The 26,383-nt window shown below is 43.4% G+C and overlaps 1 protein-coding gene across 1 annotated transcript in view; it reads right to left on the bottom strand.

Moving 5' to 3' along the window:
* EOGT (EGF domain specific O-linked N-acetylglucosamine transferase) overlaps positions 1-26,383 on the bottom strand; it is a 273,584-nt gene that overhangs the window by 214,828 nt on the left and 32,373 nt on the right. The window contains exons 3-4 of the mRNA XM_086936837.1: positions 25,347-25,458; positions 2,895-3,119 (exon numbers count right to left, since the gene is read on the bottom strand). Of these exons, the coding sequence (XP_086792963.1) occupies positions 2,895-3,104 (210 nt within the window). The 5' untranslated portion in view covers positions 3,105-3,119; positions 25,347-25,458. The remainder of the gene's footprint in view (positions 1-2,894; positions 3,120-25,346; positions 25,459-26,383) is intronic.

Below are 26,383 nucleotides of genomic sequence, written 5' to 3'. Positions count from 1 at the left end.
AAACATCCTTGACATGCCAATACGTAGTAATGGCAGCAGAGACGGTAAAGGCTGTAACGTGCCTGTATAGGCGAATGGTAAAGGAGGGGCTTCAGCCACTGACTCAGCTGAGAGGAAAATGGGAGGTGGACCTGGGCAAGGATATACCTGAATCGACTTGGGCTAAACTAGTGGAACGCGAAATGCTAGATTCAAACTTATTCATTTCTACTTCATACACAGAGCGTTCTTAACCCCAACGCAGATAAATACATACTTTAATGTGGAATCGGCATGCTGCCCTAGATGTCAGGTGAATGCTGCAGATTTCCAGCACATGCTGTGGAGTTGCCCGCAACTCAGAAAGTACTGGGAGGAGGTGGTTGAGGTCCTATGCGGGGTGAAGGATAGGCAGATAGAACCCAGCATGGGAGCATGCATACTGCATTGGTTTCCTCATACGGAGCGAACTAAGGTAATGAGCAAATTCATTGATCTGGGGTTGCTGTTGGCCAAACGGGAACTTACGAGAAAATGGAAATCCAAGTAAGGCCCTAGCATAGAGCGATGGAAGGCGGAATTCACGGTCTGGGCGGCTAGTGTGAGTATGGTCAGGTTCCAACAGGCCAGAAGAGAGAATAATGAAAAGGCAATGGAAACTGCGCAGGCATGGGAAGCCCTGGTGGTGCTGCTGACATTGCCAGAATCGGACTCTGACTCTTTAGAGACGTCTCAGGAAAATGCTGAATTACTCAGCATGTAGGCAGGCTTGTGGTGGCTGTTGGGGAAAGGTGGCAAGGTAGGATGGGGCAGGAACTGGGAAGCAACCTAAACGCATTAGGATACTGGCACACTTTACACGATGATGTTGAATGAAAGTCCTAGTTTGGAACACACAGAGCACACCGGTGAAAGAGGGTAAGTGGGAGCAGGGGAGGGAGGCAAACGATCGCGGGAGCATCAAGCTGGGCTTCCACTGTATTGATGGGTGTATTGGAGGCATGTAATGATGTTCATATTGGCCAAAAGAAACAAGGCTGGGTAGACTATTGGAATACTGATTCTGATATGAAAATGAGCTTAACTCTTGAAAATGACTTTTTACAATGTATCCAGTACAATGCTCCTATTGCTGATGAGCCTTGTATAGGGGGTGGTGGGTGGGTGGGGGGGGGGGGGGTTATGTTTAGGTTGAAAATTAATAAAAATATATATATATTTTTAAATCATACCATCCTTTGACTAGTTTGTTCATAGCTATCCGGGGTGGTTTCCCGTCCCACAGGAGGCTGCGCACTTCTGCCTCTATCTCCCTGAAATACGACTCTGGTACAGGGAAAGGGGTATTTTGCAGGGAGTAAAGAAATTTGGGCAATGCCATCATTTTAAAAAGGGCAGCTCTACCCAGCAGGGTCAACGGAAGCGACTATCAGTGTTCAGTATCTTGACGCAGGCGCTTCAGAGGTTCCTGGAGGTTTTTAGTCATAAATTCAACAGGGTCTACTATTATGTAGATCCAGAGATATCGAAAGCCATTTTCTACTACTCTGAGCTCCCAGCCCCTGGGCAAGCCTGCTGGGGGGCTACTCAGCACATGGTATTATGTGGTATTGGTGAATTATGAAAGTACTTCAAGGGCATTTATTAACCTGTTCTGTTTATAGAGCACAGTCCTAGCCTCAATGACAGCTGAGTGCTTTGCAAAGAGTACATCTTGGTTACAATAGTTTTAAGGAAAGAAATTATAATAAATTGTGATCACTAGTATTGAATGAGCAAACAGTGATAACAGAAAGTTGAAAATAAGTGGAAGGTAGAAGATGGAGCATGAAGCGATCATTTTAAGTGTTTATTTAAAGAGGGGATTTAATCTTATGTTTTCAGGAATCTGTTTCCACAGCCTGGCCACGTATGTGGTCAGCTTTCCTGTGCCTTTGAGATCAAGAACATGATGTGATTTGGCTCTCGCTAGTCTTTCGCTTCCAGTGGTGTGTAGTTTGTCTTTGAAGTAAGGCAGTAGGCCACAGTGCAGAGCCTTTTGAGAAATACAGGCTAACTTGAAGTTGTTACTTGCTTCAAACCGTAATGATTAGAGGTATTTTTGAATTAGGCAATGTGACTTTTTGGCAGTGGAAACCAGTTGCATACCAGCATACAGGACTGCTTTGAGAGACATTTTGTGAATCTGGAGAGCCAAGCAAGTAGGGGATTGGCCACATCTAGGTGAGAAAGCACAATGTCTTCAATTGCTGATTTAAAGTCTGTGGGAGGAATAGTGTTCAATTTTCTCCTGAAGGTGGAACTGGTATGCCAGTGTTTTCACTAGTTTATCAACTTTCTCAATCAGGTTGAGATTCAGATCTATGGTGAAGCTGAGAGCTTTGGCAAAAGGAGTTGACAGCGAGATACCAGCAGGAAGAGGATGTCAAGCCATTTTTTAAATGGTCCAGGAGGGTAAATTGGTGAAGTAAAGAAGTAAGAATTCTATCTTGCTGGGTTTCAGTTTTAGAAAACAGTCAAACATCTTCTTCAGAAAGTTTTTAAGTTTGTTAAATTAGATGGGTTGGCCACTGAGACAAAGTATAAAAGACATCAATCATCTCTCTGCACTACAATGTACATGTGAAGTAGCTGTATAGCTCTTGTGAATTATGAAATAAATAATATTCACAAAAAAATGATTCCCTTGGACACTTTATTAGGTAAACATGTGGCAATGCCATCCTATGCTATGTCTGAAGTGTAGAGTACACACTAACAGAGAACACAGAAATCATACAATACTGAGTGAGAAAGATATACACATTCTGAATGCAACTTGCAAGGGTGTACAAAGTACTTCAATTCTGCTAACCACTTTATAAAGGTGGAAAAAAAGGGAAATAGAGAATATGAAGTTATGAACTCATACCTACCTTAAATGGACATTGAACATCTTGCTTGCATATGGTGGCAATATGCCTATTGTTATGCAAGAAATAGGGAATGTGCTCCTCTGGCAGATTAACAACTGTGTAGTCATAGCTTCGTACTTGGGCGAATTCTTCAGTTTCAGGATTCCGTCCACTCCGGGCACTAGCTAGTGATTCCTGAATCAAAACTCCAAACGCCAACAGCATCAGCATGACAATCCACAAATCCTAAGGAGAGGAATCGGACAAATTACTAAAATACAAATTACAGATTCTCGTTATATTAATATTTAATTGCATTGTGAATATTTCTTTGATAGAACTGCATTGCTTAATTTGTGTCATTTTAATGAGTTATCTTCATGAGGATAAGTCATGAGAGGCAAAGCAGAAAACAAGTTACAGATCTCCAAACTTGTATTTGATGCATGGTCCATTGTTTAGACCTTGAATATAAATCTACACAGGAAAAAAGTAAGGAAAAGCATGTTTGTTGTCCACATTTTACTAAACTGTGACGGCAGCACCATTATAGTCACAGGCAGCTAGTGTGCATCACTATTGCATCCAGGGCACCACCATCCTGCTGCCCCAGAGCATTTCCCAGTAGTTCCAATTACTTTGTTCAATGCTGAATAAAAAGAAAGAATTTATCACCTGGTTGGACCACGACATACAACAAATGATGCAGCAATCCAATCTCTCATTGCATTAGCATAGGGCCCTAAAGCCTAACACTGGAAAGATCCTAAAACAAAGACATGCTGCATAGTTACTCTGCAAAACCAGAACCCTGCTCTTGCCTACATACAATCACAGCAGTACTAATGGCAGTATTTCATATCCCGTTATCTGTTCCTTGGTCTCTCAAGTTCATTTAACTGTTGCTAAGGATGCTCACTTGGCCCCTCATTGCCTGTTCACTTGTTTTTTCTTATTAAAGTGGTGTCTATTTTAAGAAAAGTTCTCATTCCAGAAGGTGTACTTTTTGGGGTTGCTAGCGAACATGTGCAGTAGCCCATTCCCTCCTATTAACAAGGATGTGGTGTTTAGGTGCTACATGTGCACCCTGGCTCACCAAAGGCACACAAAAGGCAAGTCATCCAGAGCCCATGCCTGAACAATGCCTAGTGCCAGTGATGCTTCTTGTTTGATATCAGCTGTATCACACAGGCAGTATCCCTCCCACAAGAAATCCTAAATCTTATTTTGATACATCAGGTCAGATTATGCTCTAAACAATATAACAGATATTGATTGGCAGCAACATTCTCTCAAAATCGTTAAGAAACAGCATGCCTTATGAGAACAACTCTTGCATCTCTTACTATTTCAACTGCTCCTAGAAAGACAAAATATTGATTACAGAGCACAACCCCAAATTAGTTAGTCAACTGACCTTGTTGTCAGTTGGTTTTAATAAACACAGCACCATGCAATATATACAATAGAATGAGCAACCATCGGAGTACAAAAGGCAAAAACACAAATAATCTTGGTCGTGTTGACGCGAAGTAAGTAGCGTTGATGCAGACAGCCGACGTGTAAGGGTGATGTTGAGTCCATGGATGTGTGCAATGTCTGCTGGTGGAGTCATGTAGGTGTTAAATAGGGTGTGGCTGAGGGAGTAACCTTGAGGAACGCCGCATGCAATGATTTTGGGTGCGGAGGAGAAGGGAGGCAGATGGATCCTCTGGAAGGAGGAGATCCAATTGAGAACGTTGTCTTGGATGTCAATATGGTGGAGTCTGGAGATGAGGGTGTGGTGGGAGACAGTGTCTAAGACTGCCGAGAGGTCCAGGAGAATAAGGGCAGCTTATTCTCCTTGGTCGTGGAGGCGCCTGATCCAAGGTTTCCTAGGTCGAGGAAGCGTATGATCTAAGGCAGCCTTCCTTGGATAATATTCTATATGCAGGGAGCAGAGCTGACTGGCATGTCCATGCCATGAGAAGTGAAAGGCCGTAGAGAGGTTCCCACAAGCAGAGAAGAGTTAATTGTTTGAGGCTTGATATCACGAGCAGACAGGGGCACAACAGAGGCCCTCGCAGCCCCCATGGTGCAGGGGGGGCCTAAGGTTTCTTATTTTGGATGGGGCCCACTCACCCTCTAAGCCATGCCATTGTATGCCTTGTAGAATATGTGCAATAGCATGGAATAAGATCTAGTGAAATGCTCGGGAAAGCCACTCTGCTTTCCCAAGCAGGCCCCTGGAGCGTAAGAGGGCCCTAACCGTTCAGGGGGGGGGTCACATTGAGCCCAGGACCAACGAATTTCAGTGCTATCTAGGAGACACCAGGGTCCCTCATCCCATTCTGAAGAGTGGTCCCATCATTTTGCGTTATGCCACTTCCAGCAGAAACAGGTGCTAGTGTTGCGTGTTTATCTAGATTCCCGATCGATACTGTGACCTTATGCCCCTATTCGGCTATAAATCCATTTATTCCCTATATTGGCATAACCGTTCAAGTGCGATATTCAGAAAGTCATCTCTGGCCTCACACGAACAGAGCCACATTCCAGCATAGTTCTCTGCCACTTCCTTTGCAACCAATTAGTGCAATGACAGAGCAGAAGTCACTATCTGATATTCCTAGATTAACACTCCGAGTTCTTCAACAAGATAAAAACTCAGCAAACCTGGAAATCCCCGCTTGCTGTGTTTTGATTAGTAATGGAACTCTAATGAGCAACTGATAGCTATCACTTCCTAGTGACATCTTTAATTGACGTCTTATGTCCAGCAAACTTGCGTCAAACCAGGCACCTGTCAGGTATAAATACTACCAACGTTGCCTTAAGCAATTGCTGGTGTCCCATTGCTGTTGTATGCTGTATGCAGTACGCTGATGCTGCTGCTGTCCCTTTGGTGGTGAAGCTACTGATACCATTATCGCTGCTAAAGCGCGAACGATGGTGTGGTGAGCTTAGGAGCTGAACAGCCGTCCCTCTGCGAAGAGCCCAGCAGATGCCAAGCTGCCCGCGGACGCTGTCCCCCCTCCTTCCTCGACGCGCTGAAGAGAGACGCTGCATTTCTTCTGCTGAGAAATCCAGCTCCAGCGTTTCTAGTCTGCCCTCGCGGGTGACTGGGATACCGAGTGCCTCCTGAAGGAGATACCAGACCTCCATCATTCTATTCAGAGGTATGGTGTTGACTAAACCCTTAGAAGAGAATTCTTGAAGCAAACCTTGGCAAAACCAACTTAACTTAAAGCTACTTACTTACTCCCCTTCCACGTGTTAGGCTTAGGTCAGGCACACTGGGGTAGGCTTAGTTAGAAGCACCAGTTGAGTATTTTAGCCTAATGTATATATGACTGTATATATGTTTTATTTCTTTTAAACCATTGTATGGCTAAGAAACCATATCAATGCTTTTACAGTATTATTTCGCAATACTTATCTTACTGTACGTACTTTTTATAATAACAAGTCTTGCAATTGTGGCAATACATTTCTCTTGTACGAGAAGAAAGACTGTTCAATAAATGTTAACCCTTTATTGACAAACGCCCGTCTCTCTATTCTCTACATATTGTAAAAGTAAACTGCACTAACCTGACTGAGTGAAATACATGTCTATTGTTTCACACGACCCTAGAGATTGACTCTTAATCTGAGGAGCAAAGTTGTCATGTTGCACGGTTGTTGGAAAGCTGAATCCCTTCTTGTCTGTGCCAGGGAAGCTGAACACTTCCCATGCAGAGAAGAAAGTTTCCAGTGACCTCTGAGCTAGTTGGTAACAAACCCAATTAAGTTTAGCATAGTCAGTAGAGGCCTGGAAGATCCGCACTTCTACGTCAATACTACTGTTTATGTTATTCCAATGCGCAGGGCCTAGTGGGAAACTAGGAACACTACATGGCGCCCAAACGTTTGGTAAGGCGATAAACTAACGCAAGACGTTAGAGTAACTCAGTCGTGCATATTTCACACAGACCCCCTTCTCCCGTAAATACTCCAATAGACGTCTGGAGTGGGTGAAAGGTTAAAATCCGCCCGACCTTAGTAGGAAGAGATTCCTATGTAAAGCTCTGGTTTATTCAACGTTGAAGGATACAGTGTTCCAAAATATTGTGCACCTAATCTTTTGTCTCCTTGGAGACCAACTCTGCAAACCTTGCATTTAAACAATGCCAGGAGAAAACGGAACAACTGGGGCCGCAGCAGATGCGACTCAGCAAGGTCCCGAACACACAGACCCGGGTGCAATTATCATCCCGGTCCACTTAAGAAAATCTATAACTTTAAAACTTATAGAAAACGGACTGACACCACAAGGTGGTACAGTCATTTTCGTGATAGAGGCTCACGAATATCGGCAGACAGAGGTATTCTATTCATGGATAAATTTTCCAGCGGCAAACGCTACAACAAAAGAGTTTCACTATTACAAAATAGAGGAACCTCCGGAAGAGTACGCTCCTTTCGAGGAGATTGAAATTCCACTTAAATTTCAAGAGCACCTGCTCTGGTTTAATGGCGCCCTAAAACACAATGATCACATTACCAGGCTCGGTCCACTAGGTAGACCAGGAGCAACGTGGCCGGTTCTAGCCAGCTACACACCACATCCGGACATTGTAAAAATGTCAAAGGAAGAGCTGTTAGTACAGCTAAAAACATTAATTAAAATACATAGGCAATTAGTCCAATATGTAATGCGGACTGCAACAGTCCAGCCAGCTGTTAATGTACCACAGCTGACCCCTCATCAGGGGAACACTAATAAAATCACACCACAGAACATACAGTCATGTCTTGGTAAAACACCCGTAAAATGGGAACAAATTCCTTTCTGGTTAGCACAGAAAATCACTCAAATAGAGGCAGTATTTCCTGATACTACCCCTATTGAGAAACACAGAATCTTGACCATCTGCCTTCCTATGGGAATCGCACCACACGTGGAGGACTGCGACACTTGGGGTACAGTCTTTGCTTCCATTTACACAAAAACACACGGTGTTCCGTCTATAGCGGTAATACCAGAAGTGCTAAAACAGATTCAAAATGAATACGGTCCAGAGCCCGCTTTAAATCTAGGTATGAAATTACTGAAAGACTTCAAGCAGGTCTCGGCTATATTACTAGCCAACATTAAAGGAGAAGCAGCATCTGTGGCGATCCGCCAGAAGTTGAAGGAAACAGATATAACAGAGCAGCCAGTTGAGCTTGCCAGAATCATAGAAAAATGCTATGAAGAATTAGGTAGAAACAGCTTGGGTGGGAAACCAGTAAAGCCCCAACTGCTTGAAAATCCTGAAAAATTATTTATTAAAAATAATTCAAACACTCCTCAAAAGAGCTGGGATGGAAATAAACAATCCACTCCCAAGGAAAAAGTTTTCCAGTCCAGAGGAAGGTCTCCTCGACGGAGGGAAAGAACTCCGACTCGAGAACACCAGTCTCCCCAGAGGGAGCCCTCTGAGAAAAGATATAACCTTAGAAATAGGGATAATCTGAAAAAACCTGATAGATATCAAAGTATTGATACACGTCCCTCTCGATCTTTTCCACAGAAATCGGAAAGAAGAGTACGGTCAGACCCAGGAGAGCACACCAAGTCCAAAGACAAGGAACCTGCTCAGAGTAAAAAATCTCAATTTCAGAAAAAGAAGGTAGCCAGTATTAGAGTAATCAACCATGCCGAGAATACTGAGGACACAGTTGAAAAACGGGGAGTGGGCATTGACAATGTTGGACAGTGCAGCAGAAATCAGTATAGCGCGCAAGATCTTGATGAGTCATCTGGAGACAGTGGACACGAATGAATACATTCAGGTTGAAACTGCCGACACCAGGCTTAGCGAGCCCCATAAAATATACGAAATAACATTGCGTATGGAGGGTGATAAGACTAGGAAAATTAGAGGTCTATTTTGGGATAAACTCTCAAAAGGCTATGATATTCTGTTAGCTGAAAAAGATTGGCCCCCAGAGTTTGTCAGGGAGTGCCCTCGTGGCGAAGAAGTGATTATGCCTGCCTTCTCGAATCACATTCCGATTCACAAAAAATATACATATGCAAGGAAATGGGCAGTAGCCCAGGCTCCGGCATTGTATAAAAATCATGTAGGATGGGATGAGGACTCAACTCCTCACAAAATCCAATTAAAAAGTGAACCAACTTCCCAACGGCAGTATCCCATTAAACAAGAAGCTAAAAAACAGGTCAGGGAGATCTTAGATCAACTTGAATACCAGGGGGTGATTGAAACATGCACCTCTCAAATGAACAATCCTTTGTTTCCTGTCTCCAAGCCAGACAATTCATATCGTCTAGTTTTGGACTACAGACACCTTAATACATGTTGTAAAACTTTTGCAGTACAAAACTCGCATAGTGCAGCCCTAATGAATAACATAGTTAGGAAAAAATATAAAACGACATTAGACATATCTAATGGTTTCTTTTGTCAAAACATTGCACCAGAAAGCAGATATTTGACCGCTTTCTCTGCATTTGGGTCACAGAAAAAATTCTGTCGACTCCCACAGGGGTTCAAGAACAGCCCAGGACTATTCTCAGCTAGGGTAACAGAGTTACTACAAATCTATGATGATGAGGCATTATCTTACGTAGATGATATCTATCTCACAGACGACGACTTGGATACTCACTTGAAAAGAGTGAACACCATTATACTTGGGTTCGCAGCAGAGGGTTACAAATTCAACTTTAAAAAGTCCCGAATTGCCCATCTGACAGTACTATTTTTAGGGTACGAATTATCAAGTGAAGGGAAAAGCCTAGCGGACAACTTCTTAGAGAAGTGCGCTGTACTCCAAGCTCCAAAAACGCTGAAGAATTTACAATCCATTCTAGGTTTTCTGAATTTCGGAAGAACTTACATCCTAAATTACGCAGAGAGGGCTAAACCTCTCTACGAACTAATTAAACCTGATTTTAAACAAATCAATTGGACTCAAAAACACACAGAAATTTTGAGATCACTGCAAACAGACATGTTAGCAAAAAGAAAATTAGATACACGTGACAACACACGAGATCTTGTAATCCGAGTCATCCCAGGAAGATGCGGATTCACGTACCTAACCTCTAATGAGGGAGAAAAGGTACCAATAGCTTACAAATCACATTGTACACAAAGGCTGAAATAAAATTCAGTTCAACGGAGAAAATTCTAACTGCGGTTCAGACTGCTGTAGCAAAAGAAAGGCCCCTTGCACAAGGTAAACGAATAATAATCGTAACACCTATACTGGCTTTAGAAGCGGTAACTAAAGCAAGCATTCCTAATGCTAAGGCTTTGCATCCGAGATGGATCCAGTGGGTTAATTCTCTTGCTGCAACAGACGTAGTTTACGAATTTGATCCTAACTTAAAAACACAGGAATTTTTACAATATGAATATGAATGTCCTCTGCCAATTGAAATCCTGCCTCTCGAAGAATACGGAAGTATTATATATACTGACGGATCAGCACAACCCGCAGTTGGGGGTAAGCAAGCTTACAGTGCTGCGTGCACGATTGTTAAAGGTCGCTGGCACAAAGGTAAATTTAGACCAATGGTCACCAAAACACAATCTCTAGGAGATTGCTCGGCTCAACGAGCTGAATTAGTAGCATTTAAGATGGCGCTAGAAAATACCGATCGCGAATTCCCCACACTAATAGTGTGCGATTCTTTTTATTGCGTACAATCTTATAATGAATACTTGCAGAATTGGATGGAAAACGGTTTCAAAGATGCAAAAGGTGGCACAATAAAGCATAAAATGCTTTGGGAACAGGTAGTTCTTTTGCAAAAAGAACTACAAAAGACTCACGTGATACACACTCTGAGTCATCAACGTGATGGCGTTCACGTTGCAGGGAATTCATTGGCTGATGAAGCCGCGAAGGCAGCTGTGCAAACGGCTTCCGTAGCTGCGATAACTCGGTCACAAACAAAAATAGACAGCGATATTCTACAAGCTGTCAGTGCGTCAGTAAAAAATGATAAGAAAACACTCCCAAAAGGCTTTCCTGAAAAGTACTTGTACTTAACAGATACGAATAATGTTCCTTTTGCTCGAATCCCTGGAGTGGGGGATAGAGTAATTCCAAACAGGGAACACAGGTTAGGACCAATCAAAGCGGCACACGAATGTAAATGTAAATGTAAATGTATTGGCATTTATATAGCGCACTACTTACCCGTAGGGTCCCAAGGCGCTTCGACCGCTGCGAAACCCTTCCTGTACATATAAAAGGGGTCCCCGTAAGGGAAGTGTATTGTAAAAGACATACACTAAAGTGAAATTACCAAAGAATCATTTAGATAAACATAGACAATCATTTTGAAATTGGTATATATGATTTATTACCAAGAACACAGCGTAAATGCTGACAAATTAATGAATTAATTTATGCAAAATGACAAGCCCCAAGAGAAGGAAGGGAAGGTAGTGCTCTGGGAAGTGAAAAAGGAGTAAGAAATATTGACACAGTGTTGAGAAGGTTAACATCCAAATTCAGTAACAGTACAGAATAATTACAATACAAGTGCCCAAATAAAATTTTTAAGGCGAATTTCACACATAGTCAATAAATCATATTCAACGGTCACAACTAATTGCTTGACAAGTTGGGGGTGTGCCGGAATCTCAAGGAAGAAAAAAGTTGACGTTTCGACCCCTATTGGTAGGCTAGTTAAAGTCCTTAAGCGGGGTCTTCATCAGGACATCATACTGAAGAAGGGGGGGGGGGGGCAGATCTGTGTGAGGAATAATTAGATTTTAGTACACAATGAGGACGACAGTTGTTCATCCTATCTATTAGAGAGAAACTAAAATAGGTTTACCATGGGGTACGGCCCAGCCGGGCTCTGTACAGGGTATGGCCGCCACACCAGGAAGTAGTGGTCAGTCCAACGAAGTGGGAACCTCAGCTACAGAGGAGACAAACATAACTATAAGAAGATTGGCTATTCTAATAAAAAATGTAAATAAAATACTTCTGTCTTAAGGGGTTGTACCCAGAATCATAAGGTAAACTAGGGAGTGTTGAATTTCACAGCGGGACAAAAATTGTCCTGATAATTACCTACAAGTGCTGTGCTCCTGCCTGTCAACCAGGTCTACGTTTGATGCAGGGAAAAAAAGTAGCGCTGCTCCAATATTCAACTGGAAAGAGAGAATACTAGGTGTGGTAAGCATACATGGTAGACGCTACAGGTATGCAGCCAAAAAAGTCTCGTGGTTAAACAAATTGAATGACTAATACTCACTAGAAATTGAGGCGTAGGGCCTCAATGAGACTTTAATCAATCTCCGTCATAATAGAAGAGCGGAGTAGTAAAACACATGGACTGAATTATAGGCGGGTTGCACCTCCGGCGCTCGCGTATATATTCTGAAAATAAGTAATATATTTGTATCGTTTTAAAAAAACAATTGGCGAGTCGCGTGCATTACCGACACTGATAATAGCATTTACTCACATAAAAAGTGAAGCGGGCAGCGCTGTTTAAAAAGCGTGCTTTAGACTCCAGTGCTTGCGTGTGAATCCTAAGAGGCAAGGGCACAGTTGTGTCATTACGGTACAAAAGTCACTAATTACGGCATTACTGGAAACCCTTCCTGGCTTCCCTGAGAGATGGTCCCTTAATGGGTATCTCCAGGGTGAGACCAGGCATCCCCGGCGGTCTGGTGGGGCCGTTAGTGAAGATGAGGCAAGCTAATGCCCAGAGTTGCCGAGTGTGATCGCTGATCAGAGTGGGCACCGAGGCGAGAGAATTATCGAGTCCGCTGACCCTGGTCCAGAAACCTGCCGCGCCGGGAATCGAACCCTGGTCCCGGGCCGTCCTCTGCTCTCGGGTCTGCCGCCTCTAACCAGTGAGCCACACGAAGGGCTTGCTTCTGCACACGCTGGCGTTTCCGCAACAATATCACTATTAAAACAGAGATATTGGTGGCCTCGCTTGAGAATACAAACTAAAAAGTATGTATTAGAATGCGAAATATGCCAAAGGATAAAAGTATCAACAGTAAAACGACCAGCGCAGACACCCCTTCTTATCTCGGATAAACCATTTGCATGTGTTTACCTGGACCACTGTGGTCCCCTAGAAAGGGACAGCAACTATAGATATATCATGGTAGCAGTGGATTCCTGTACGAGGTTCATATGGATGTGGCCCCAGCGCTCGGCTGACGCTAGAACGGTTATAAAAGATTTGTGAGTCTTTATCGGCACATACGCAATTACCACGTTCCATTCTGACCAGGGTCCTGCTTTCAGCTCTCGAGCTTATAAGGAGGCCATGGCTAGCATGGGAATTGGGTTGCGGTATTCTTGTCCGTCGCACCCCGAAGGGAATAGTGTGGTTGAAAGAAAAAACCGGGACATAAAGCGATCTATAACAGCGAAGGTATTAGGTTCAGGCGCTGGGTGGGTCAAACATCTAATAAGTGTCCAGTCCAGTCTTAATAAATTGCCAAGAAATTCTCTAAAAGGTTTCAGCCCATATGAACTATTGTTCGGAATTAGAATGAACATTCAGGACCTCGATAGTCAGATGTCAGTGGTACAAGAAAAAACAACAGACTTTGACATCAAAGATCGTTTGGCTGTTTTACAGGAACTGAATGAAACAAGAAAATCCTTAAGCAACATAAAGTTAAAGCAACAGCCAGATACCACTGACGAGGCACCACAAGCAACAGCCCCAGCAAGGCCTGTCTGGATTCCAAAGATTGGGGATCTAGTCAGAGAAAAGATCGCGGTGAAGAAGGAATTTGGGCCTTCTAACAGAAAAGCAGTACCTGTCTTGGCAGTCACCGGAACAAGATCAGTAGTACTACCGCCCCTTGCTGGTAAAAAGGAGAACAGAGTCGTGTCTATCGACCTGGTAAAACCACAAGCATGTGGCCTATAATCAACAGTAGGCCTAGTGGACTCCCAAGAAACAACAGAATACCCAAACTTGCAACAATCCAAGAGGTTCAAACTGAAAGACTAATCACATTCGATCAGCCTGCAGTGCACAATGAAGGACTATGCAATAATGCCATGGAACTCGTGCCTCTTGAGACACAGATTGAAACAGTTCGTCAAGAAACAACACCAGTCTACACTAATGTGGCATCAGAAAGTGCTACCGAAAGACAGATTGAAAGAACAATCCCAACAATTGACAGAACTGCCTCTGGTTATTTCATCAACTTCGACAACTTCTCTGAAGATCAAAACGACCCCGAAGTGATGCCAGAAACAAAAAAGACTTTTAAAGAAAAAGCAACGGAACTCTTTCATCAACTGAAGGAAATCTACCTTATTTCACCTTGGTTAGAGTTCTGGTTCGGTCTAGGTTCGGTCTAGGTGTATTTTTCCTCCTGCTTTGGCTCATCATGGTACTTTGTTTGGGAAAATTCATTGAGGGAAAATATAGTACAATGGACACAGCAAGTCAGAACATCAACCTAGTCCTGAAACCACACAGATCATCACACATGAAGAAAAGAGAACTGTCAACAGTAAATGTCACAGCAATTCCAATACCTGGTGGGGTAGTATGGGAGAAAACAGACTATGAGATATATGGTCCGGTCGAAATCCTGAAGTATCCTCATCAACTGAAGGCTTCCTTAAGTGACTTTGTAACACCTAGTACATTCTCTGATGATTGGGACTTTAACAGTATTAATGACATGATGTCAGATTTAGTAATGTCAGCTAGATTCACAGATCATGATTATTTACAAGGTTCATCTAGTTATGAGCAGTTATTCTGTTACACACATTATGGTGATCATTACTTGCATAAATCTGCACAGCCTAGAAATGTTTTTATGTATAATCAATGGGAACATTGTGCTACACCACCTAAAAGCAGTTCTAAAGCATTTTTTGAGAAATTCAAATACTTCTCAGGGTTTAACACCAGTGATGCAGAAACGTTTTATTACAAACTGTTAGATAAAACAGGAATGAAAACAATGCTGACAAATTCTAAATTGATATATTCAGAAGCATTTTATGATAAAATGATGACATTTGGTTTTGATTATTGGAAAGATAACATTGAAACGAAAACAATTTGGGGTACAAAAGATTGGCAGGTACAAGGCATTGAAGCACTATTCAGAACCTGCATGATACCAGAACAAATGTTGTTTTTAAATGACACAATACACCAAACATCCTGTCTTGGCCTAGCTAAGATCAAAGAGCTTAAAACACCGTCTATTCCAAAGCCAATACCTGAAAATGCAACTACAGATATTGAGTTAGACGTGTCACAAATTTTACATTTTAACGGAACACATCCTGATTGGAAAAAGTGGTTAATCTGGCCTACTGACACAAACAGCTGTCAAGATAGATTCCTGAATAAAACACAGGGGTTAAAAATGACCAGACTAGACCGGAGATACTCCCAGAGACAACATCCAGGGATAATAACAACATACAGTGTAGGGAAACTCTGCCGTGAATGGCTAACATCATCCACACTGGCTGAAATTAAGCAACACTTGTCTTTACTAAAAGATGGTGCTGATTTGCGCGATTTCATTCTTGGACCACGCAAACAGCGTCAAAAGCGTTTCATAGCGACCAGTATCTATGCTGCTTACAACGAGGCTTGGAAAGTCAAACAAATTGAAACAGCTGAAAAAATACGAGAAATTGATCGTATTAGTTTGGAGAAATCACTTTCTATAGTAGACAATGGGTTAATGGCTCTGTCTTCCAGAATATATTCGTTAGACAATATTGTATCCTCTGCCTTTGATGTGATAGATAGAGACTTGCTAATGTTACAACATGGCAAATCTCAATTACGTTCTATTATACAATTAGGCTGGACGCTGCAAAATCTTCGTTCAGGCTATGTGCCTTGGCGTTTAATCAACACAACGTCATTATTTTCCATTTTTAACCTTACTGATAAACAGATCAGTTTGGCACAGAAAGGAGCAGACTATACAATCCTGAGCATCGAAAAACTTGAGAGATTACCATTGAATGGATAATACACGGAATTATCACCATTCCGATAGCAACTTTCCGATTTAAAAAGTGCCTTGAATACATACCTACTGGCCAGTATGAACAATTGGGTAAAGGATATGTAAAATCTGAATGGAAATTACCATACACACATTCTTGCTATAGTGACAGCGACAAAAATGTATTTCTTAGTGGTGACAACTGTAAACATTCACTAAGCGGTATACTTTTGTGTCAGGGTATTAATTTACACGGAGCATGTGATGGAAATTCTAACAACCTTTCATGCCACCAGTTTGTCACACCTGCAACTCAGATAGAGCCCTTCTTTATGCAACTGGCAAACGGGAGTTACATTCTTAGAACGGATCACAGATGTTGTGGCCTTGTGCCAGGGAAAAGTTATTTAGTAAGTGTAACATCCATGGTCAAATGCTGTATGCAAGCATTGATCCCGAGTGGGCCTGCAGACACAGTGACTCCCATCTGGCCTCGTCTGAATCTCTATTCTATACGAATTGATACTTTAAGCAAAATGAAGTCTGTGCTTTTGCAGACAACAGTGCCTATAACGTCATCAAAAGAGACGTATGATCTTCTAGTTGCAAGGACAGCTACTGAAGTTCATGAACTTTTATCAACAAATTGCCCCGTGCATTTCGTAGAAATGCTTAGCCAACTCCTTAACATGTCTAGTGCCACGAGCATCCCAGGCATATTTAAGACGATTTTTACGGGACTGCTAACACCCTTTCAAGCAATTTTGGGAATCGTTCCTAATTTTGTTCACTCTGTTTTTGGCGGCATACCACTATTTTTGGGACTCGTTGCAGGGATTTTATTTTTGTCCCTCCTGCTTCGTTATGGCAAGCCGAAACTCAGACATAGCTCCCATGGGAATGGAAGAGACAATCCTAGCAATGCGCTACCGGGACAGGATAACTAACGTCCTTGGATTGGCCAGGCTGAGAGATCTAAACATGACCTGGTTCCTTTCATTCAGACCTATATGGCAGAACTGTATCTTACCGGTACTTCGATGTATGCTATGCGGAGATGAGTGCGTGTTGGACATCTGTCTTTCACTTCCATCAGCAGTACCAATGGACGTCGATACTTTGCTCAGTCCAATAACGGCTAACGCATTGTGTTGTCCCCAGTGGCTACCAATCCTGATGACGGCATTCGTTGAGACTCCTGTACTACGACTAGGTGGTAAGAGTGGAGCGAGTGACAAAAGCAGCATCACCCAGGTACGACCTTCTGTGAGCATTGCTGAACCCGACTATGATGACAGCAATCATTCTCACACCTGCCAAGTTACAGCACTATCGAATTTGGTTGAACTGTCACCTGATTTTGTAGACCAATTCTTTGAGAGCCTGTCTGATACGATGTTCTCACCCGTACAGAAATAATAACTTTTGAGAAGCTTTCCGACACACAGCGTTCCCATGAACTCTGAATTCGGCCTTCAGTTTTGATCAACAAAAACTGCAAAAAGCGTTGGAACTCTATTTCCCCGTTCAAGCAATAATTCTTTTGAATTGGATATTTTTTAATATTGACCCTTTTTTGGCACGAACAATTCTTTGCTTGACGTAAAAACTATTCTTAGAGAACAGAAGCTTCAAACTTCTATTTCTGAACACACCTAGAGACATAACAACTTACATCAGCCTCTAGCACACATTTATTGCAATGCATTTATATGTGATGATTTATCTCGCCCTTCTTCTGTTTCAGAGATATTTCATGTGTAATTCTTTTTGCATAATCGTTCATTGATTTCATATGCAATAATTTTTGAATGATTTCTATGCTTAAAAACGTACAGTACCTAAATTTTCACGTATGACAAATACGCCTATTTCAAATGCATTTTTGTATTTTGGGGTGGGCAATGTTACACATGCATCTTAGTGCTCTAGTTTTAGTGATTTGATGGACATGAAAACGTGGAGTGGGTGTTGCGTGTTTATCTAGGTTCCTGATCGATACTGTGACCTTATGCCCTATTCGGCTATAAATCCATTTATTCCCTATATTGGCATAACCGTTCAAGAGCGATATTCAGAAAGTCATCTCTGGCCTCACACGAACAGAGCCACATTCCAGCATAGTTCTCTGCCACTTCCTTTGCAACCAATTAGTGCAATGACAGAGCAGAAGTCACTATCTGATATTCCTAGATTAACACTCCGAGTTCTTCAACAAGATAAAAACTCAGCAAACCTGGAAATCCCCGCTTGCTGTGTTTTGATTAGTAATGGAACTCTAATGAGCAACTGATAGCTATCACTTCCTAGTGACATCTTTAATTGACGTATTATGTCCAGCAAACTTGCGTCAAACCAGGCACCTGTCGGGTATAAATACTACCAACGTTGCCTTAAGCAATTGCTGGTGTCCCATTGCTGTTGTATGCTGTATGCAGTACGCTGATGCTGCTGCTGTCCCTTTGGTGGTGAAGCTACTGATACCATTATCGCTGCTAAAGCGCGAACGATGGTGTGGTGAGCTTAGGAGCTGAACAGCCGTCCCTCTGCGAAGAGCCCAGCAGATGCCAAGCTGCCCGCGGACGCTGTCCCCCCTCCTTCCTCGACGCGCTGAAGAGAGACGCTGCATTTCTTCTGCTGAGAAATCCAGCTCCAGCGTTTCTAGTCTGCCCTCGCGGGTGACTGGGATACCGAGTGCCTCCTGAAGGAGATACCAGACCTCCATCATTCTATTCAGAGGTATGGTGTTGACTAAACCCTTAGAAGAGAATTCTTGAAGCAAACCTTGGCAAAACCAACTTAACTTAAAGCTACTTACTTACTCCCCTTCCACGTGTTAGGCTTAGGTCAGGCACACTGGGGTAGGCTTAGTTAGAAGCACCAGTTGAGTATTTTAGCCTAATGTATATATGACTGTATATATGTTTTATTTCTTTTAAACCATTGTATGGCTAAGAAACCATATCAATGCTTTTACAGTATTATTTCGCAATACTTATCTTACTGGAAGTACTTTTTATAATAACAAGTCTTGCAATTGTGGCAATACATTTCTCTTGTACGAGAAGAAAGACTGTTCAATAAATGTTAACCCTTTATTGACAAACGCCCGTCTCTCTATTCTCTACATATTGTGAAAGTAAACTGCACTAACCTGACTGAGTGAAATACAGGTCTATTGTTTCACACAACCCTAGAGATTGACTCTTAATCTGAGGAGCAAAGTTGTCATGTTGCACGGTTGTTGGAAAGCTGAATCCCTTCTTGTCTGTGCCAGGGAAGCTGATCACTTCCCATGCAGAGAAGAAAGTTTCCAGTGACCTCTGAGCTAGTTGGTAACAAACCCAATTAAGTTTAGCATAGTCAGTAGAGGCCTGGAAGATCCGCACTTCTACGTCGATACTACTGTTTATGTTATTCCAATGCGCAGGGCCTAGTGGGAAACTAGGAACTACACTACACTAGTGGTAGACAGGATATGAAGGCAAATCTGCCTGGTAGAGGCAGCCAAGGCTTTCGTAGGCATAAGACATAAGAGTCAGAGGGTGAGGATTCCGTATGCAGAATAGCGGGACAGCGAAAGAACAGAATCTAGGATTACAAAACTTTCAAGATGATACAGGCAGAGCTAAGCATTGAGTGAAGCGAATAAAGGCTGCTTTTATAAGCCTGTCGGGAAATAGGGAGGCGCACATCAGCTGCAGCTGACACCCTTGTGGCACAGGCATGCATTAAAGCGACTTCTACACATGCTGACCTATAAAAGTGGTTGTGGGCACGCATGTATTGTGAGACACAGTATACCAAGCTAGCAAGGCAGCAGCCACTTCCAATGGAGGGGAGTCCAGGCATTTCTTAAAGACTCCTTGAAGCATGCCACATATTATAAGCACACGGGAGCAGGAAGTGTTACGATGGTTAGAGGGAGCTGAAAGAGCACATGAGTAGAAAGCAGGATGGTAACTTACCAGGCAGCAATTACAGTGCTGGGCATGAGCTCCTTTTTTCCTCTATCAACCAAATTTTGCAGTAAGGATGAAGAGGGGAAGTCATACCCAACAAGAGCAGAGTGAAAAAGTTAGCAGCAAAATTAAAAGGTGGTTTCCATAGCCTGAATTATTTAAAAAAAAATAAAAAAAATAGAGTATTTGGGTATTTCACCGAACAGAATGCCTCAGGAGGAGCATGAAAGACACTTACGTAGCACATAATGTCAGAGTACAGAATCTTCCAGAACGTTCTGTATTTATAATTGAGCAGGGTAGGGTCAGGTGAAATTGAAATCATAATCCTAGATTTCTCTTGTACCCAAGATAACCCTAACTTCAAATGAGGCCTCTGTATCCAATCTCAGTGCACCCAGAGAACCATGCTGTATTTGAAGGCACCGGTCTTTACCAAGCCTCAGAAATCAAACAACTCAACTCAGAAAATTAAGAATATTGGAAACTACAAACACAATAATTGTGCATGTCTACTGTTTCTACCAGCAGTCTTTGTAACACATCGCAAAATGGATGAAGACCAGCCATCTGAAACTGAACTCTGACAAGACGGAAGTCCTCATCCTCGGCTCCACCCTCTCCGCATGGGATGACTCCTGGTAGCCGGCCACACTGGGAGTTGCACCAACACCCACCGACCATGCACACAACCTGGAGTTGCTCCTAGACTCAATGCTCTCCATGACCCAGCAAGTCAGCGCTGTCTACTCCTCCTGCTTCAACACCCTCTGCATGCTCCGCAAGATATACAGATGGATCCCCACGGAAACCAGAAGAACGGTCACCCAAGCCCTCATCAGCAGCAGGCTGGACTACGGCAACGCCCTCTACGCGGGAACCACAGCCAAACCCCAAAAACGACTCCAGCGCATACAAAACACCTCCGCACGACTCATGCTCAGAATTACTCGCAACAACCACATCACCGCCCACCTGAGAGACCTGAACTGGCTCCCAGTGAACAAGAGGATCACCTTCAAGCTCCTCACCCATGCTCACAAAGCGCTACACGACGGACCAGCATACCTCAACGAACAACTCACCTTCTACACCTCGAACCGCCAACTCCGTTCGCTGACCGCACCCTCGCCACCGTCCCACACATACGCCGAACGACCACCGGCGGAAGATCATTCTCCCACCTCGCCGCCAAGACATGGATCACCCTACCCATCCACCTACGTCAAACCCAGGACCTCCTGACCTTCAGGAGACTGCTCATGACCTGGCTTTTTATTCAATAGCTGCCTCCCCCTAGCACCTTGAGACCCTCACGGGTCAGTAGCGTGCTCTACAAATGTACGGATTGATTGATCAGGCACCACAATTAAAATGATATTGTGATATTATTGTTCACAATACTAAATGCTTCAAGGCTAACTTTTGATTTTTTGAATTTCAAGGTAAACAAAACTATGGCTTCTTAACTTCATCTTCAAGTTCACAATAGTTAAACACGGTAATGTGACCAGTGGAGATCAGTGTATAGGAATGAAAGGTGATACCATACTACCTCAGTGTGTTATTTACCAACATGATGCACTTATGTTAACTTATTCACCAGAGTAAATAAAAAGCCATACTTTACTGTAGAAGGGAGCTTGATCATGCATTGGTTCCCATTACCATCAATATCTAATCAATACCTCACTTACCTGCCGAAAAGAGAGTGACATTTAGGCGAGTTTGCTCTGAAAAATATCTGTTGATTAACACACCATTTGACTACAATACTCAAGCCAAATTCTTTATTGTTTGCGATGACATACCAATTTAGAGAAAAAATAAAGCAAAATAAAACTCAAATCAGAACAGTAAGCTACACGCAAGTAGAGCTGTCCTCATGAGCCTATAGCTAACATCACAACATTCTAGAATTGTGGTGCACTTATATTTGTGCACTGAGTGATCTTTAATCAGAATGTCCAACAGTTTCCACACTTTACAGTTATTTAAAGTCGTCAACTATTCAGGCTCTACACCAAAATGATGTTCTCTTTAGTCACACTTACTTTAACTGCTTATTTCTATACTAACTCCTCAAAGCTATTCTCTTGTTCATTATATTACTTAGGGCTTGAGTTGAATCACCTTTTAACATTTGTTTGCTTTCACATTTGATCAACTCTTGGATACAAGCATTGGGAATGCAATAGGTCTTGTCTTAAAAGAATGCTATATGGTAAAGTTAAGCATTACAAGTAAATAGCAAAGGAATGAAGGTGTATTTGTGTGGAAGCAAATAACTAATATTGGTGTACTTTAAAAGGTCAGGTGACAGTTACACTGTCAAGTCAGACCCACAAAAACCATAAATGTTAATGACTGCCCTCCTCCCATCCCTGCCTCAGCGAGAGGAAAACAAAATAAATTATCCAGTTTTCTAAGACAATTTAATAGCATTACCATGTCATGTGTATGCCCCTGAAAGTCCAACACAGGATATTGAATAAATATGCATTGGCAAAGACAATAGGCCTCGCCTTAGCAAGAGCTATTGGCTTTGCCAATGTGGTTTAGCCATATTGTACACCAGCGTGGCTGCTGTTCAGCATAGAAGAGAGTGGCTTGGAGTGTCGTAGAGTGGTACTGAGAAGAGTGGAGCAGAGTGTTGTAGAGTGGAGTAGCACAGTGTTGTGTATTGGAGTGGCATTGAGTGGAGTGGCGTACAGTAGAGTGGAGTGGAATGGTGTTGGGTGCAGTGGTGTAGAGTGGCACAGAGTGCCGTGGCGAAACGTGGTGCAGAGAAAAGTGGCATGCAGTAGTGCAGAGTAGAGTATAGTCTTGCAGAGTGCAGTGGCATATCAATCAATCAGTAGTTTGTTAAAGCGCGACTACTCACCCGTAAGGGTCTCAAGGCGCTAGGGGTGGTGGGGGTGTGGTGCAGGTTCCATTCCATCAAGGAGGGGGTCTGTCGAAGAGCCAGGTTTTGAGGTTTCTTGCGAAGATGGGGAGCGATGTTGTCTGTCTGAGGTGGAGCGGAAGGGCGTTCCATGCTTTGGCCGCGAGGAAGGAGAAGGAGCGGCCCCCCGATCTGGTCTTTCTGGTGCGAGGGACCACGGCGTAGGAAAGCTGGGCTGATCGTAGGGTCCTTTTGGGTGCGTGGAATTTGAGTTGGCTGTTCAGTTATGCTGGTCCGGTGTCGTGGAGGGCCTTGTGTGCGTGGATGAGCGTCTTGAAGGTGACTCTACCCTCAATGGGGAGCCATTGGAGTGTGCGCAGGTGCTGGGAGATGTGGCAGTGTTTTGGCAGGTTGAGGACCAGTCTTGCGGCGGCGTTCTGGATGTTCTGTAGCTTGCGGATGAGGTTTTTGTTTATTCCGGCGTAGAGTGTGTTGCCGTAGTCGAGTCTGCTGGTGACCAGGGCGTGAGTGACTGTCTTTCGGTGTTCGAGGGGGATCCATTTGAAGGTCTTACGAAGGAGGCGGAGGGTGTGGAAGCAGGAAGATGAGACAGAGTTGATCTGGAGGTCCATTTTGAGCTCGGAGTCCAGGATGATTCCCAGGTTGCGTGCGAGGTCTGTGGGGGTTGGCGGGTTTCCGAGGGCGGTGGGCCACCAGGTGTCGCTCCAGGCGTCGGGGTTTGGGCCCATGATGAGTACTTCTGTTTTGTTGGTGTTTAGTTGTAGGCAGCTGTTTTTCATCCATTTGGCGACGGCGTCCATGCCTTCTCGAAAGTTGCGTCTGGCAGTGTTGGGCTCGTTGGAGAGGATGAGCTGGGTGTCGTCTGCATATGACACGATGTTGAGTCCGTAGGTTCTGACGATGGGGGCAAGTGGAGCCATGTAGACGTTGAAGAGCGTCGGGCTGAGGGAGGAGCCCTGGGGGACTCCGCAGGTGGTAGGTGTGGGGTCCGAGAGGAAAGGGGGGAGTCTGACCCGCTGCGTCCTGCCGGAGAGGAAGGGGCAGATCCAGTCGAGGGCCTTGTCCTGGATTCTTGCATCGTAGAGTCTGCGTATTAGGGTGCGGTGGGAGTCTGTGTCGAACGCCGCTGATAGGTCGAGGAGGATGAGGGCTACTGTTTCTCCTTTGTCCAGTAAGGTGCGGATGTCGTCTGTTGCGGCGAGGAGGGCGGTTTCCGTACTGTGGTTTTTTCTGAAGCCGGATTGAGAGGAGTCGAGGATGTTGTGTCCTTCAATGAATGTGGCGAGTTGGCTGTTGATGGCTTTCTCGATGACTTTAGCTGGGAACGGGAGCAGGGAGATGGGCCTGTAGTTTTTGAGGTCGGTGGCATAGAGTGCAAAGGTGTAGAGTGGAGTGCTGCAGAGTGCAGTGGCATAGAGAGGAGTAATCCAAAGTACGGTGGCATAGAGTGCAGAGGCAAAGAGTGTATTAGCATAGAATGCAGCAATGCAGAGTAGAGTGTCGTGGAATGCAGTAGCATAGAGTATTGAGTAGAGTGGTGCGGAGTGGAGTGGTGCATAGTGGAGTGGTGCGGAGTGGAGTGGTGCGGAGTGGTGCAGAGTGGTGTGGTGCAAAGTGGAGTGGTAGAGAGTAGAGTGACAGAGTGCAGTGGTGCAGAGTGCAGTGATGCAGAGTAGAGTGGCGGAGAGTGCAGTGTTGCAGAATAGAGTGGCGTAGAGTGCAGTAGTGTTGAGTAGATTGTTTCAGAATAAGAGTGAAGTGGCTTAGAGTGGAGTGGTGCAGGTTAGAGTGCAGTGGCATACAGTGCAGTGGCATAGAGCACAGTAGTACAGAGTAGATCAAAATGGCGTAAAGTGCATTAGCCTAGAGTGCAGCATTGCAGTGTGGTGTTGTACAGAGAAGAGAGGAGTGGCCTAGCTTGGAGTGGTGTAGAGTGCACTGGCATAGAGTAGAGTGGTGCAGAGTAGAGTGAAATGGCAATAGTGCAGTGGTGAAGAGTAGACTGCACTGCCACAGAGTGGGGTGACATAGAGTGGAGTGTGATCGCACATTGCCACAACAAACAACACATTTTGAATTGAAATTACCATTACATTTCCATAGACACAGTTTTACTAATAAACCTATAGAGCACACAAACGATAATGTGTGGAAATGGCATCACCTAGTGAATTGATTTGTCTTGATCATATTAAAGTATTTGTTTCCATCACACTTCAGAATTACCAAAAAATATGCGTCATTTGTGCATTCCAAATTCATAAATATTCAGAATTACTTGCACAGTTCATTTAAATGTTGTGTACAAGAAAAGCACCAATTCCTACCCCCAGTATCCAGCAAGGTTGTCACATAAATTCTCTCACTTTGAAGACAGAAAAAAAAAGTAAACACCAAGCTCCTGTCAAAGACAGAGCCTAACATTTGACCTCTGTCTTTGAATGCACAGCAAATGTGGCAAGATAACAACCAGATGTAGAGGCCTGTTTATAGAAAAGCGCACTCGTGGAAGAATACAAGGAGAAGTAGTGTGAGAAGGCGTTGCTGCTTGGAAGGGACAAACTCACAATGGACAGTTTAAAAGAAATAAAGGAAGCCAATAGAAAGCCAGAAAATTTGAGTTACAAACCTCAAAGCCAATGGTAAGCAACAGGCTGAATGCATTCCCAGGGAAGCTTTTCTGAATGGTCCCAAGATGTCTTCAGCAAACCAGACACCTGCACTGTCTGGTTGGGTTCGACCTTATAAAAACAATGATCACAGCAGTTTAGAATGCAAGCACTTTTTTGTGGAAGCACACAACTTCTGCACAATCAAAATATATACTCCTGGCTCCCATGTGGGTGGAGAGAAAGCCCCTCCCATGTAATGCTCACATAATTGTCTGGCGCCAGCTGCTCTGTTAAGCCAGACCATAAAAACGTACACAAAGTATACGTACGTACGTATTATATGCCTAATGCAGCACTGGATTTTGTTTGTATTACTCTATATTCTATTTAATTATTTCTTTTCTTTCTTAAAATTTAATAAATTTATTGAACAAAAAAAAAACGTACAGTGAAAATCAAAGCATTTTACTGGATCAACGGAGTCACCAAGCTCTAATGGGGGTTTGTGAATCAGAAGCCACATTAAAAGAATAAAAAAACGTGATAGGTTGGGATCGTAAGGAAATAAAACTCTACAGTAGTAATCTACGAAATGAAAAGTATAAAAACGCCATTCTAGTTACATTGGAATAAACAGGCAGCATTTCAGGAAGGGATACAAGGTTCCTTCTTAGTCTGTATTACATTATAGAAGCAACAGGTTGCTTTCTCAAAGCATTCTTGCTCCTGGTATTACACAGACCACTTTCCCCAAAAATAGGTTACTATATGTTCCCACAGTAGCACGAAGCATCTCAAACCTAAGAATGAAAGTTATTCGCCAGAAGAGTATTGGAAACCAACATTTTGGACAGCGGTTACATAGAACCACGGATCTCTTGATGAATACGAAATTACAAGACATTACAAGCTATTGTTGCAGTTACTGCAAACATTACCGTTCAAACTTCAAGGAATGAGTGTGCTGGGCATAATGACCACCTTCTCAACGTGTTTTTCGCAGAGGTTTTATATAGCGCGAACTTGACCCGAAGGTATCGGGTATCAGAGCGCT

Source organism: Lissotriton vulgaris, chromosome 9 (genome assembly GCF_964263255.1).
Source record: "Lissotriton vulgaris chromosome 9, aLisVul1.2, whole genome shotgun sequence".
NCBI lineage: Eukaryota > Metazoa > Chordata > Amphibia > Caudata > Salamandridae > Lissotriton > Lissotriton vulgaris.
Note: the sequence above shows the minus strand (reverse complement) of the source record. Positions and strands in the feature narration are given on the sequence as shown.